Source organism: Parasteatoda tepidariorum, chromosome 1 (assembly GCF_982258835.1).
Source record: "Parasteatoda tepidariorum strain Cologne lab strain chromosome 1, Ptep-v5.0, whole genome shotgun sequence".
In the NCBI taxonomy this organism is placed as follows: Eukaryota; Metazoa; Arthropoda; class Arachnida; order Araneae; family Theridiidae; genus Parasteatoda; species Parasteatoda tepidariorum.
In genome coordinates this window covers 28,692,062-28,704,458 of record NC_141755.1, presented here as the reverse complement: position 1 = coordinate 28,704,458, position 12,397 = coordinate 28,692,062, and the positions used below count along the sequence as shown (strand labels likewise).

At 30.2% G+C, this 12,397-nt stretch overlaps 1 protein-coding gene across 3 annotated transcripts in view; it reads right to left on the bottom strand.

Annotated features, from left to right (window-relative positions):
• LOC107439118 (glucose dehydrogenase [FAD, quinone]) overlaps positions 1-12,397 on the bottom strand; it is a 67,509-nt gene that overhangs the window by 40,797 nt on the left and 14,315 nt on the right. For all 3 annotated transcript variants that reach the window (XM_087160927.1, XM_087160928.1, XM_087160932.1), the window contains exon 2: positions 177-206. In XM_087160927.1, the coding sequence (XP_087017053.1) occupies positions 177-206 (30 nt within the window). The remainder of the gene's footprint in view (positions 1-176; positions 207-12,397) is intronic.

The window sequence follows — 12,397 nt, the reverse complement described above, 5'->3', positions numbered from 1 at the left end:
TTCAGCTGATTAATGAATTTGCTCACTGCAATAAAAAAAAATTTGGTGAAATACTGTAATATTATCCATTTTACTGATATAATCTATTTAAATTATGCAAGAAAAAGAATTAATGTTATTTTCTATATAAATGGAATATACATTGATACAATAAAATAAATGTTGATTTTTCTTACTTGACAAAATTCCGGCACTCCTGGTAAAGCCTGAAAATAAAAGAAAAAAATGTATAAATATTAGAGTTATTCTAGTTGAATAATTTAGTCATGATTTTAATGAAACCTGCTGAGTGCTCGTTCTTCACACGCAATGAAAACAAAAAGCAAATAATCAGTACTGAACTAAACTATAAAATTGTACCCAAAACTGAAAGACAAAGACCAAAACAATAAATATAGCTAAAATAATTTCTTACAAAATGTTTTATTTACTATTATTTATTGCCCTCCTTAATGGTGTACGCCAGGGGTGTCAAACTTGCGGCCCGAGATGAACATTTTTGCGGCCCTGTCAATATGTCCGACGCAAAGTAAAAATAAAATTGAAATATTAATTAGAGTGGAAACAAGCATATAAAATTGTAATATACTTTATTTATGAACTATACTATATTTTAAATTGTACGCGCGAAAATGTAAAATTCTAATTAGTTTGCGGCACTTGACATTCCAGGGAAACTGCATCATATCAAAAATACGCAGAAAAAATTTCTAATCTTAGAACAGAATTTGAAACAAGGTTTAAAGATTTTAATTCTTTGGAAGACAAATTTTGTTTGTTTTCTTCGATTTTCTCAATAAATATGGACTCAGTACCAAGTAATATGAAAATGGAAGTGATTGAGATTCAGTGCGACTCAAATTTGAAGGCAAAATTCACTGAAGTGGGTGTGCCTGAATTTTACAAATATTTACCTGCTAAGTTTGAAAATACTCGAAAATTCGCATATGAAATTTTTTCCATGTTTGGAAGTACTTATCAGTGCTAGCAATTATTTTCTGTTATGAATGGAAATAAATCTCCTGTCCTAAACCGTACTAATAACGCTCACGGTAGGTCAATTTTTAAAGTAGTCTCGGCCAATAAAATTTCTCCCGGAATAGGAAAGATAGTAGCAGAGAAGTGATGTCAAATATCAAACAATAATTTTACTTTATATATGTTTATTACAATGTACTATTGAAAATAAAAATATTTGTTTTATGAACACTGATGTTTTTTTTTTCTTTTTTCTTCTTTTTGCGACCCACCTAAAGTTAAGCATTGTTTATTTGGCCCAAGTTAGCTTTTGAGTTTGACACCCCTGGTGTACGCTATTAGATTGAGAAAAATACTTTTTAGTAGAAAGTGTTTTTCTTAATAAAAAAGTGTTTAAAAGTATTTAACTTTTTCAGTTCCATAAAAATAAAGATCAAATGTAGTTAGTATCATTTGGCATGATGCTCTTTCACGAGGTTAAGTCGCGATAGTCAAAATGTACCACTATCAAGCGACTTTCTCCTGTTCATTAATATATGAGCAGCATTATGGGCCGTAAAATCTATATATTAAAACTACGCATTACAGGTGCACTTTTAATGGGTTTCAAATGTACTCATATTATACTTTGCTACTGCATTTTATTACATTCGGCACCTATTAAACTGGATCAATTACCATAACATCAGTATAAACAAAACATTAAGCGGCGTCAACGATATACTATAGCGGATTTTTTTTTTTTTAAACTTTTCTCCTTAACGAATTAGTACCATTTCTGCATAAATTTTTCTATTTCGTGCATAACTTATTTTTTATTTCGATTAGTATCTGTTAGAGCCGAATTTATTTTTACTATGTTTTAACCTTGACTCGTGTCTAGATACCAAACTAGATACCAGTCTCTAGATCAAACAGTTTTATTTTATTTTTTTCGGTATAAGATTACGAAAGAGCATTATGATTAAGAATCGGAAAAGCAGGAACGTGCCTAGGGTTTTAGTGACCCTGGGCAAAGCCAAATATGTGAGCAGCATTTTTTAAGCTGTTAAAAAAAGAAGCTCAATTTCGAAAGAGAAAGGGATACAAAGCGCACTTATAAATGTTAAATATTAAAACGAACATCTTTTAATAACTTACCGAATGATCATATTTTCAAGTACAAGGGCTTAATGGTACGAGGGTCTAACCTTACATATATGATAATTAATTAATGCAGTGTCGTGGATACTCAGGGGATAGAGTGCTCGACTTCCAATTAGGTGAACCGTGTTCGAGACCCAGCGATGGCAGGTCGATACGGATTCCGCACCCGACTCAAACCAACCACAGCACTGACGTAAAAATATTCTCAGTGGTAGCTGGATCATGGGCTGCCGTCAGGTTAACTGAGGGAGGTTTTCGTGTTTTTCCTCTCCATGTAACGCAAATGCGGGTTAGTTCTATCAAAGAGTCCACCACGGAGGTAAATTTCTCCCAATACTTGATCCAGGACCAAGTCTACTCTTGTTCTCAAGTTCTCTTGTCTACTGGATGGGTTCAAAATTACAAGACAATGGAGTTGAAGATTGGTAGTTTCAAATTTTTTTTAAATTATCATACTTTAATTATTTAATTATCATACAGGTATTTTTATCATATACAATTACAAGGCTTAAATTCTTGTTGAGCTAATTATTTATAAAATTTTCAACCAGTTATTAAATAAAATAAGGAAAGATTATAAATAATGACTAAAACCGATTTTTTACAAAAGAAATTTTTTTTGGAACAAATGGATGTCACTATTGTTTCCAAAAGTTTTTTAATTTGCTTAATAGCTCCGGAGTTTAGGCGAAATACACAAAAATAGAAACTAACATGTAAGGGCTTAAGATTTTGAAGATTCTCCCGACTAAATTATTTAAACCATATTACATTGATTGAGGCTATTATAATTATATTACATTGATTGAGGCTATTATAACTGGGGGTCATGATCATTTCAGCAACAATCACTTCATCGATACAACTTCATCTACAGACCATTTCGTCGGCAGGGTCATTTCGTCAACAGGCCAATTTGTCAACAGGGTCATTTCGTCGACAGAGTTGTTTTATCTACAGAGTCATTTCGACCTCATTTCATCAACAGAGTTGTTTCGCCTACGGGACCGTTTCGTCGACATATTCATTTCGATCACAGGGTCGTTTTGTTGACAGGTCTTTTCGTTGGCAAAGTCATATGTAATTTTCAAATTATTTTTATGATTCATGTCATGTCATTTGCACTTCCTCGTAATTTAGTATATTTAAGTTGAATTATTCTTTTTTTTTCTTTTATTTTTATATAGAATTATAATTCAATATTAGTATAGATTGAATTTTAAGTATTTGTATTTTTGAAACTATTGCGCATCTTATTAATAATTTACGAAATTAAAGAAAAGAATACAATTTTTTTAAATTATCTATTGTTTACATCTCTTACACGGTGGCAAAAAAAGTCCTTATTTCTTTTGCGAGTTGGCGACAAATTAAGTACTAATATACAAGTATACTAATTTAGTATACTTGTATATTAGTACTTTGGTACACTAATTATTAACATGATAAACTTGCAAAAGTGATTATTAATCTTTTTTCAAAAACAGGAAAAATAAATTACAATAAAAGTATAATTATTTCAGAATACAGCAGAAAAGAGATACTCAAATATCACGAAACTTTCTTCCTTTTTGACGAAACCGTTCCCTTGTATATGCTCCGACCTCATTTTTAATAAATATCGTTACTTCTTCGAAGAAATTAATTTCGTCAAAATTAAAGAAATATTTCGTCATTCAATTTCTTAACCAAAAAAAAAAAAAAAACTCGTATTGACTACAGTATCTAACTTTTATAATGATCACTTTATAGTGAGCATCATATAGGTGGATTAATTCCCTAACTTTTCGCAAGAATTACAAATAGAAAAGAGAGGTAAATTACACCCAAGTCCGATGCGGGATTCGATCCTGGTGCGCGGCTAACTCCTTGACCACCGTAAAGGCCTATTTACACGGTCCAAGTTCTTGAATCCGAGAAATTGGAGGGATTTCTCTGTCCAAGAAATTGGATGATTCGTCGACACTATCCAAGTTCCCCTTACGAAAATTTAAGGTATATTTAAGGTTGATTTGAGGTATTTTCGAGGTATTAAGGTTGATTTGAGGTATTTTCGAGGTATTAAGGTTGATTTGAGGTATTTTCGAGGTATTAAGGTTGATTTGAGGTATTTTCGAGGTATTAAGATTGATTTGAGGTATTTTCGAGGTATTAAGGCTGATTTGAGGTATATTTAAGGTTGCACAGAAAACAGCAATAAAAATTATACCTCGTAAAGGTTGTAATTAAGGTGTACGAGGTTGTTTTATATACACTTCAGCTTGTTTTGAGGTTGTTTAAAATTCACTTCAGATCAAGCAGACTGATAAGGTGATTTTTGAGGTATACCAAGTTGATTTTCTTACACTTGTAACAACAGAGGTATTTTTGAGGCATAAAAATTTTTACCTTGTTTCAACTAAAGAAAGTGAGGTATTTATTGAGGTATATGGAGTCATTTTTTTACACCTAAGCTTATTTTGAGGTTGTTTTAAATCCACTTCAAATCAACCAGACTGATAAGGTGATTTTTAAGGTATACGAGGTTGTTTTTCTTACACTTGTAACAAAAGAGGTATTTATGAGGTATAAAAAAATCAACCTTATTTCAACTAACGAGAGTGCGGTATTTATTGAGGTGTATGAAATCATTTTACTTATACCTAAGCTTGTTTTTTAAGGTTGTTTAAAGTACACTTCATATTAACTAGCTCAATTCCCAGAGTTCCGTGCGAGCCGGCAAATGGCGTGTGTGTTGACAATCGAAAGTGTATTCGAAATTCGGTAAGTGTGCTTGACATTTATTAATTTGGTTTTATCACTTTTAATCAAATATGCTTCAATTTTCAAACTTAAATTTTATTATTTTTGTTTTGAAGATGCCTCCTGATCTTAAATAGTTTAAGTTGGAGGATATTCTTAGATGATATTAGTGTAGGCTTAGCAATAAGAGAGAACAATCGAAATATTTCTCGTCGCTGTTTAGGGTAACGTTACTTGTGAATCGTTACAGCAGGTTATGCACAGTATATTTCATTGTTTGTAATTTATTCAAATATAACTATTCATTTATTTTGCTTAAAAGTATATGTTTCAACGTTGCAGTATGCAAGCTGATTAGTTGAGTAAAATGTTCATAATTTCTCTTATAAATAAATCATTGAAAATTGAAATATCTTTAAAATAGCAATTTTGCTTTGAAATTCAACGACAGCGTTCGTTTGCTCGGCTCACTTTTTTATGTTTGATCACACTGCTATTTTCACTACGTGTAATTTTTTCTCAATTTACCCACGTTAATTATTTACTAAGCAGATTGTTATTAATTATTAAAATATTGAATAGAATTAAATTTAACCCGATTTCAAGTTTATATGACAATTTGTTTCAAGGTTATGAGCATTTTTATGCAGCTGTTTATAGTTCATTACTTCAAAAATTAGCGACTTTCGGAAATCTTAAATGTTTTAGAAATAAGCCAGTATAGTTTCTTATGCAATTTTAATGCTGAATTGAATAAAATCAATTGCAAATAAAGACATTTATTGTTAAAAGTAATATGCAATTTTTTGAATTTCATCTTATGGGATGTGTTTTTATATTTAAGCAAATGTTTGAAACAACTAGCTATTAGCTTTATTCTGCTTGGTATTATAAATTATATAGGAGATATTGTACTCAACTTATTTTAAAAGTATTATTTCAAATCATTCTCTCTTACAAAATTTTCCTCACATAAAATTACTCACAACTTTAAAATAAATGCTCCTTATCAACTTGTAATTTGTTCTATTCGATTGAGTGTAAAAAAAGAATAAAAATTGGTACATAACTTTAAAATTTAATTTATTACACGATTGTTGATTCTTGATTAGATTTATTAAAAAATATTAAAATAACTATTTTTTAAGAAACTCTTATGTGATTGACAATAACGGAAGTCCTTTTCAGAATCAGCGTCTATAATTTATAAAAAAGCTATTAGTTTCATAAAGTCTGACAAAAAGTTTAAAAATATATAGACTAGGTTTATTGAGTTTGAAGATTTGTAAGAAAGGAAAGAAAGAAAATATAATTATCAAATTTACAAGTACCATAATGATACCAAATGTATAGAAAAATACAAAGTGTTAAAATTGCATATTAAGATTGGAATTATATCTTTGAATTTCTGTAAATGTTGTTAATGGTAGTACTGACTTCAGTATACTTTATTTTGTGGCTGTGGTACCTGTCATGCTTTTTAGCTATGAAGATTGAATAGAAATGGCAGAAGAGTACTACTATTTAACTGAAAAAGAAAATTAACTTCATCCAGTTAATTTAAATCATAAAAAAAATAATTTCTAATATTTTAATAGTTTAAAACCTGCCACTATTATTGTAAATATGACTTACTTACTAATTCATTTTTTTTTTCTTTTAGGTTCCAATAATTACAAGTTTCAACAGGTAGACGGAAACAGTATTTAAAATAATTTTGTTGGTTTGTAAAAAAAATGAAATTTTAGTTTTAAATAAAAGTAATTTGACTTTCAGCTGACTAATCATTTAAATTTGTAGTTTTATAGCTTTAAAAATTCAAGCACCTTAGACAACTATCTTCTAAAAATACGAGTATGAGTTCCCATAAATAATTTTTACTAACTGTAGAATTTGGAAAAGTGTTATTTTAAGATTATTTAATTCAATCTATTAATTTTATAGAAGAATTATGCGTTTGAAACTTTCTTTTATAGCTTAACAAAGGAAGCAATTACTGCCGAAGGTTTAATATTAAAAATTTCAGGTTGATAAATGATCTATACTAGTGAAAAAAATTTAATGATATACATTATTATTCATATAATATATATAATATCTTAATATATATTATATTTTTTATATAGTGAGTCTAAAAATTAATAAACTGGGTGGTCCGTATAACACCTCACCTTCGTAAGTGCTAAAAAAAATTTAGGTTGAGCTATATAAGCCTGAAGTGCAAAATGTCGCATCTTTGATTGATAAATTAATACTTCTAAAATTACAAAAATATATAGGGGAGAGTCGGGTAGCCCCGCCCACTTAAGGAATATTGCTTATATTTCTGTATAACTAGGAGGCTTCGCCCCCTGCTCGCTGGCGCTCACCAACCCTCGGAACTGCTTACGCGGTTCATTTCGGATTGCTTCGCAATCCAATGCTCGCTTTGCTCGCTCATTGGATACGTTCTTAATGTCTAGTTTTTGAATACTTTTTTGAATACTGAATTTCCGAAAACTTTTCACTGTAGAAAATTCTAAACCTGTACATTTCAATATTAATTTGAAATTGCAAACAGTTCGCATATTTTTCTTAGTCACACTATTCTAAATTTCAGTTGTTGAGAAAAGTAACTGTTGTAAGTTTTGTTTTAAAGTCTTTCTCACCAGAGGGCTAAAGCCATGTGTTATAAAACAATATGAAATAGTAGTCTGCCACTGAGAGCTGGATGTAAAGCATCGGCTTTGATGAAGAAAATTTTGTATTTTTAACTCTCTGAAGGGCGCCACCTTAATAATATGGAATTTGTAAAATAAATGTATATATTTTTGATTGTTGATGAAGCCCATCATTTTGTGTTTTCATCAGTGTTCAGAAGCAGAACAACTATAAGTTTTTTATTTTATCACAAAAATATAAAATGTATAAAAAACAAAGAAAAGAGTAAGAAAATGAGTATAGTCATAGAAAAAGTTAAAATTATAATATAGTATTTGTCAGTTAAAATAAAACTTTTTGCTTAAGACATTGCTAACAATTCAATTTTTTCTAAGGCAACTCTTAACCTCTAAATATTATTTTTTTTATGTACACATTTCTAAATGTCAGTATTCAACCACAAAACAACTTAAAGTCCTCAAATTTAGCATGAAGTTGTAAAATGTAATGAAAGAGGGTCATAGCAATAATGAAAGTAGAAGTAAAGTTAGTACTGTAAAATTAAAACAATATTTTTAATCAATGAGCCAAGTTCTTCAAGAAGCAGTTGTAGAAGTAGGTTGTTTATTTAAAACTTTTTATAGAATTTCTTTAAGAACACAATTGTTAATTTGGGCATTTGGCGATACAACACTTTTAGAATTCGCGATCGCAACGCTCGAGTACGCCGTCTAGCGGGAGCCTGTAAATATCAGACATTAATTTATCACGTTTTCATTTAGTTCCATCAAAGTCATTGACAGAATCAGACGCCATTTTTTAGCAGCAAATAAGAAACAAAATTTCCCTAAGGCAGAGATTCTCAACCTGTGGGGCGCGCCCCCCTAGGGGGGCGCGAGCACGCCAGAGGGGTGGCGCGAGAATATTCAAGAGAAAATATTATTTAAAAAAATTGATTAACTGGATGAAAGGAAAGCACACATATACATAGAAAACAAAATGCATTTTGACATATTTAATAACTTATTAAAGTGAAACAACTTATTAAATCAAAATTTAAGGTGAGGAGCCAAGGGTGGCTTGGCCTTAATGATTTTTTTATAATTTTCTGATTAAGTCTGTGTATCTGAATTTTTTCTGTAACATCTTACACCTATCTCTAATATCTGTCACGTATACTTTTAATTGTGAAATAAAATTCCATTTATTTTATAGTACAATTTTAAAATTTTAGCTTCTGCACCTAAGGTTTCGCACAGGTTCCAAAGGTGAGCCATGTTTTGAAATCACTTTTTCACTTACTCAAATTATCTTTAGAAAAAACACTTGGACTGGCAAACTTCTTTTAAAAAGGCACTTTAAGTATCCTGCTGGTAGGAACAAGTTTCCCGACTTTAAAAAAGATATTTGTTTTCAGAGTGTATAATTTGTTTATTGATTTTACTTTGATAGTTCTTGTGTGAAGTCACTAGCGATTCTTTTGAGTTAACTCATTAGAATTAATCAAGAATTATTGATTTAATTTTTTCAGAAGAATTAGCCAACAAGTAAGAGTTAAATAACCATACTAGAGTTAACTAACTAAACCCATAACTAATCTAAAAATACCCAAATTTGCAAGAAAATACCAGAATCGACCACAAAAACACTCATAACTACCACAAAAATAAAAAAAATACCTGAAAAATGACTTTAAAATGCAAACAAAACAAAAAACATGAAACAAAATATCGCAAAGTCTACTAAAGGAACGTCAAAATATTATAAAAATTTAAAAAATACCAAAGTTCCACATTTGCTTAAAATGAAATAAATCAATTGGCATTTAATTCAAGCATTCCTTTTTGAGAAATAATATGCTACGTAATGATTTATAATTAACTCTTTTATAGATTTCACGTTTGCTTCCGAAGGTGGCCCAAGTGTCGCCTGTCTTCGCCACTTGGGAACATACATAAGGTCTCTCTTACCATTTGCACGACATAAAACTATTAATCTGATAGATTAATTCGAATTAAAGTAATGTGGTTAAAGAAAAAGAAATAAACTTTCAGAAAACATATTATAACTCAAAGTTCTAAGAATTTAAACACATTATCTTCTCACCTGGAAATTAGAACGACAACTGCAAATAATTAAATCACTTCATACAATGGAGGCCATTCAAGGAAATATGTTCCAATTTAGCCTCGTGCACCTCAGATACAAGATTTACTATGCAGAAGGGACATCTTATGATTCAAAATAAATTTCATTTTACTTTGGGGGTAGGCTACGGTAGGAGCACTGTCCACCTTTGGCTTACCCACCTTACTTAATCAAACATACTAAATTTTTAAAAAAAATTAATAATTTTTAGTGGCTTCCTTGGGTCTGTCCTGCAGAGCAAAGTTTTTTGAGGTGAGACTTAATATTAGAAATAGCCACTCTCAGTCCTGTTTCTATATTTAGCCGAGATCTATATTTTGTCTTCAAAGAAGCCACAGCAGAAAATCCAGTTTCACAAAGATAGGATATTGAAAACGGTAATAGAATGCGAAATGCCCTTTGTTTCAGTGCGGAAAAATCCTCCTCCTGCCAAAATTCAAATAGTGATTTATTACTAAATTGCATTTCAGTTTCGCCACTTGTCGTGAAGTCTATGAATTTTTCTTCCTCATCAATTGAGTATCCTTCGGGAGTCTTATGAAATGGATTCCTAACCCACTCGTAACTTGCTAGCAGTTTGTCATGAGCAGGAAAATACTTTTTAAAATTCTTTGCCAGCATGACTAAATGATTTTCAATGGTTACAAACGTAACTTTCATGTATTCTTCTTCAGCCTTATAAGTTTTAGTACAATTATCCATATTTGCAAACATTGTTAGGTTTTTTTGCTTTAAATTTCTGCCCCACAATTCTAATTTTCTACAAAAAGCATTAACTTCATCACTCGTATCCAATATATGTGTATTTGCTCCTTGGAGTTTAAGATTCAAGTTATTTAATTTCTCAAATATGACGACCAAATATCTCAATTTCATCACAAATAAACAATAGTGTAAATTCCCGGTTTCCGGTCTGTTATCTTCTTAGAAAATGACGATTTCTTCTCTTAATTCACGAGCACGTTGCAAAAATTTCTCACGTGATAAATATCTTGCCTCACATTTAAATAGTAACTCTGAATGTACTGAACCCATGTCATTACAAAGAGCAGAAAAGATTCTCGATCTCAGGGTTCTCATTTTTATATAATTTGAAATGGTTACAACCGCAGTTAATACAATATTTAAACCAGGACGTATTTCTTTCGAACCCAAAGCTTCTCTGTGGATCATGCAATGTGTTCAGACGCATTGAGGCAATTTTTGTTTTACTAGTGCTTGTATACTTTCGAACCTTCCGGATATTGAACAAGCATATTCCGATGCATATTCCAGTGCATATTCCGATGCAATTTTTGCATTCTGTGCTTTCATCATTCATAACATCATTTAAAATAGCAAATAATGCTAGCGCTGTTGTTTTGAGTTCTATTGATTTGCTGAAAAGTAGTTCTACTACTGACATATTATCACAAAATCAAACATAGGCAATGAAATGAGCATCTTTATTTATATCTCTTGCTTCAAAGTTTATTGAAAACATTTTGTCACGCAACATCGAGAAAAGCTGACACTACATTTTCAGTTGTATCACCAATTCGACGAGCAACAGTATAATTTGAAACAGGTATGGACTGTAATTGTTTTGAAAAATTAACTCCAAACATAGTTTCTACAATCTCAATTGCTGCTGATTTTTACTTTACTTTTGTTTTGGTAGTTAGTTAAAAATAATTTAAAGACAGAATTAAAAATACTCAATATACATTATTGTTGCATACATTTTACTGCAAGTGGGGGGCGCGATGAAAATTATGATTGAAAACTGGGCCGCGAATACTGAAAGGTTGAGAAACGCTGCCCTAAGGAAAAGGCCGAAGAACTTGAAAAAAATCTCCAGAATATTAGTAAATCTTTCAGGAACAGAACACGCCAAACATTTGAAGAAAAATTCCTCAATAATTTTTAATTTCTATTATCAACAAACTTGCAACTGATGACTTCCGATTTCGGATACTGTTACAGATGTGTGTATTAAGGTAAAATGCATTTCTTCTGTCTTCAATTCATTACGAATTAAAGTGAAGTCAACATTGCTTTCGTCATTCCAGTGAATAAATATGAATTCAGAACATACAGAATTGTAATAGTTATAGCATATTCTTCTTCGTTATAGAATAGTATATATTTCTGTATTCATATAATTCGGAAAACAACAATAAAAAATTATCCAAGTTACTTGAAATAGTGCCATTTGTGCTGATTCTTAATTAATTTAAATCGTTTTCTTGGTAAGTTTTTTTTAGTTTTGAAAGAATAAGTTCAACTAGAATTCAGCTATTCTGTTTTTAGCTACATATTCAAATTCATATCAATTATAAAATTTTGCTGTGTAGTATGTTATCTAAAAGTAATGAAAGGATAAACTATGTATCTATTATTTGAGAATAAAGTTTTCAAACAAGGAACTTATCATTTTGGAATTCTCCGGGAATTATAAATCAGGTAAGTGCACTGATTTTTACAATAAAAAATTTGCCTGTAAATATTTTTTTTTCATTTGATGATGGTTCTCTACAGAATGGTTTTTTACGTCTGATTAAGAACTATAAGAATAATAAAAAAAGAAACAATATGAAAGTTTTTATTTCAATGTAAAGAATTCTTAAAATCGTATTTTTATCCTAAGAATTCTTTATTTTCCGTTTTTTAGTTTATAATTTTTTGATAAAAATTGTTCTCAAAATACTTTTTTTTGAAAAATTAAATGGTATAACATTATGTGTTTATGTATACTTCTTGT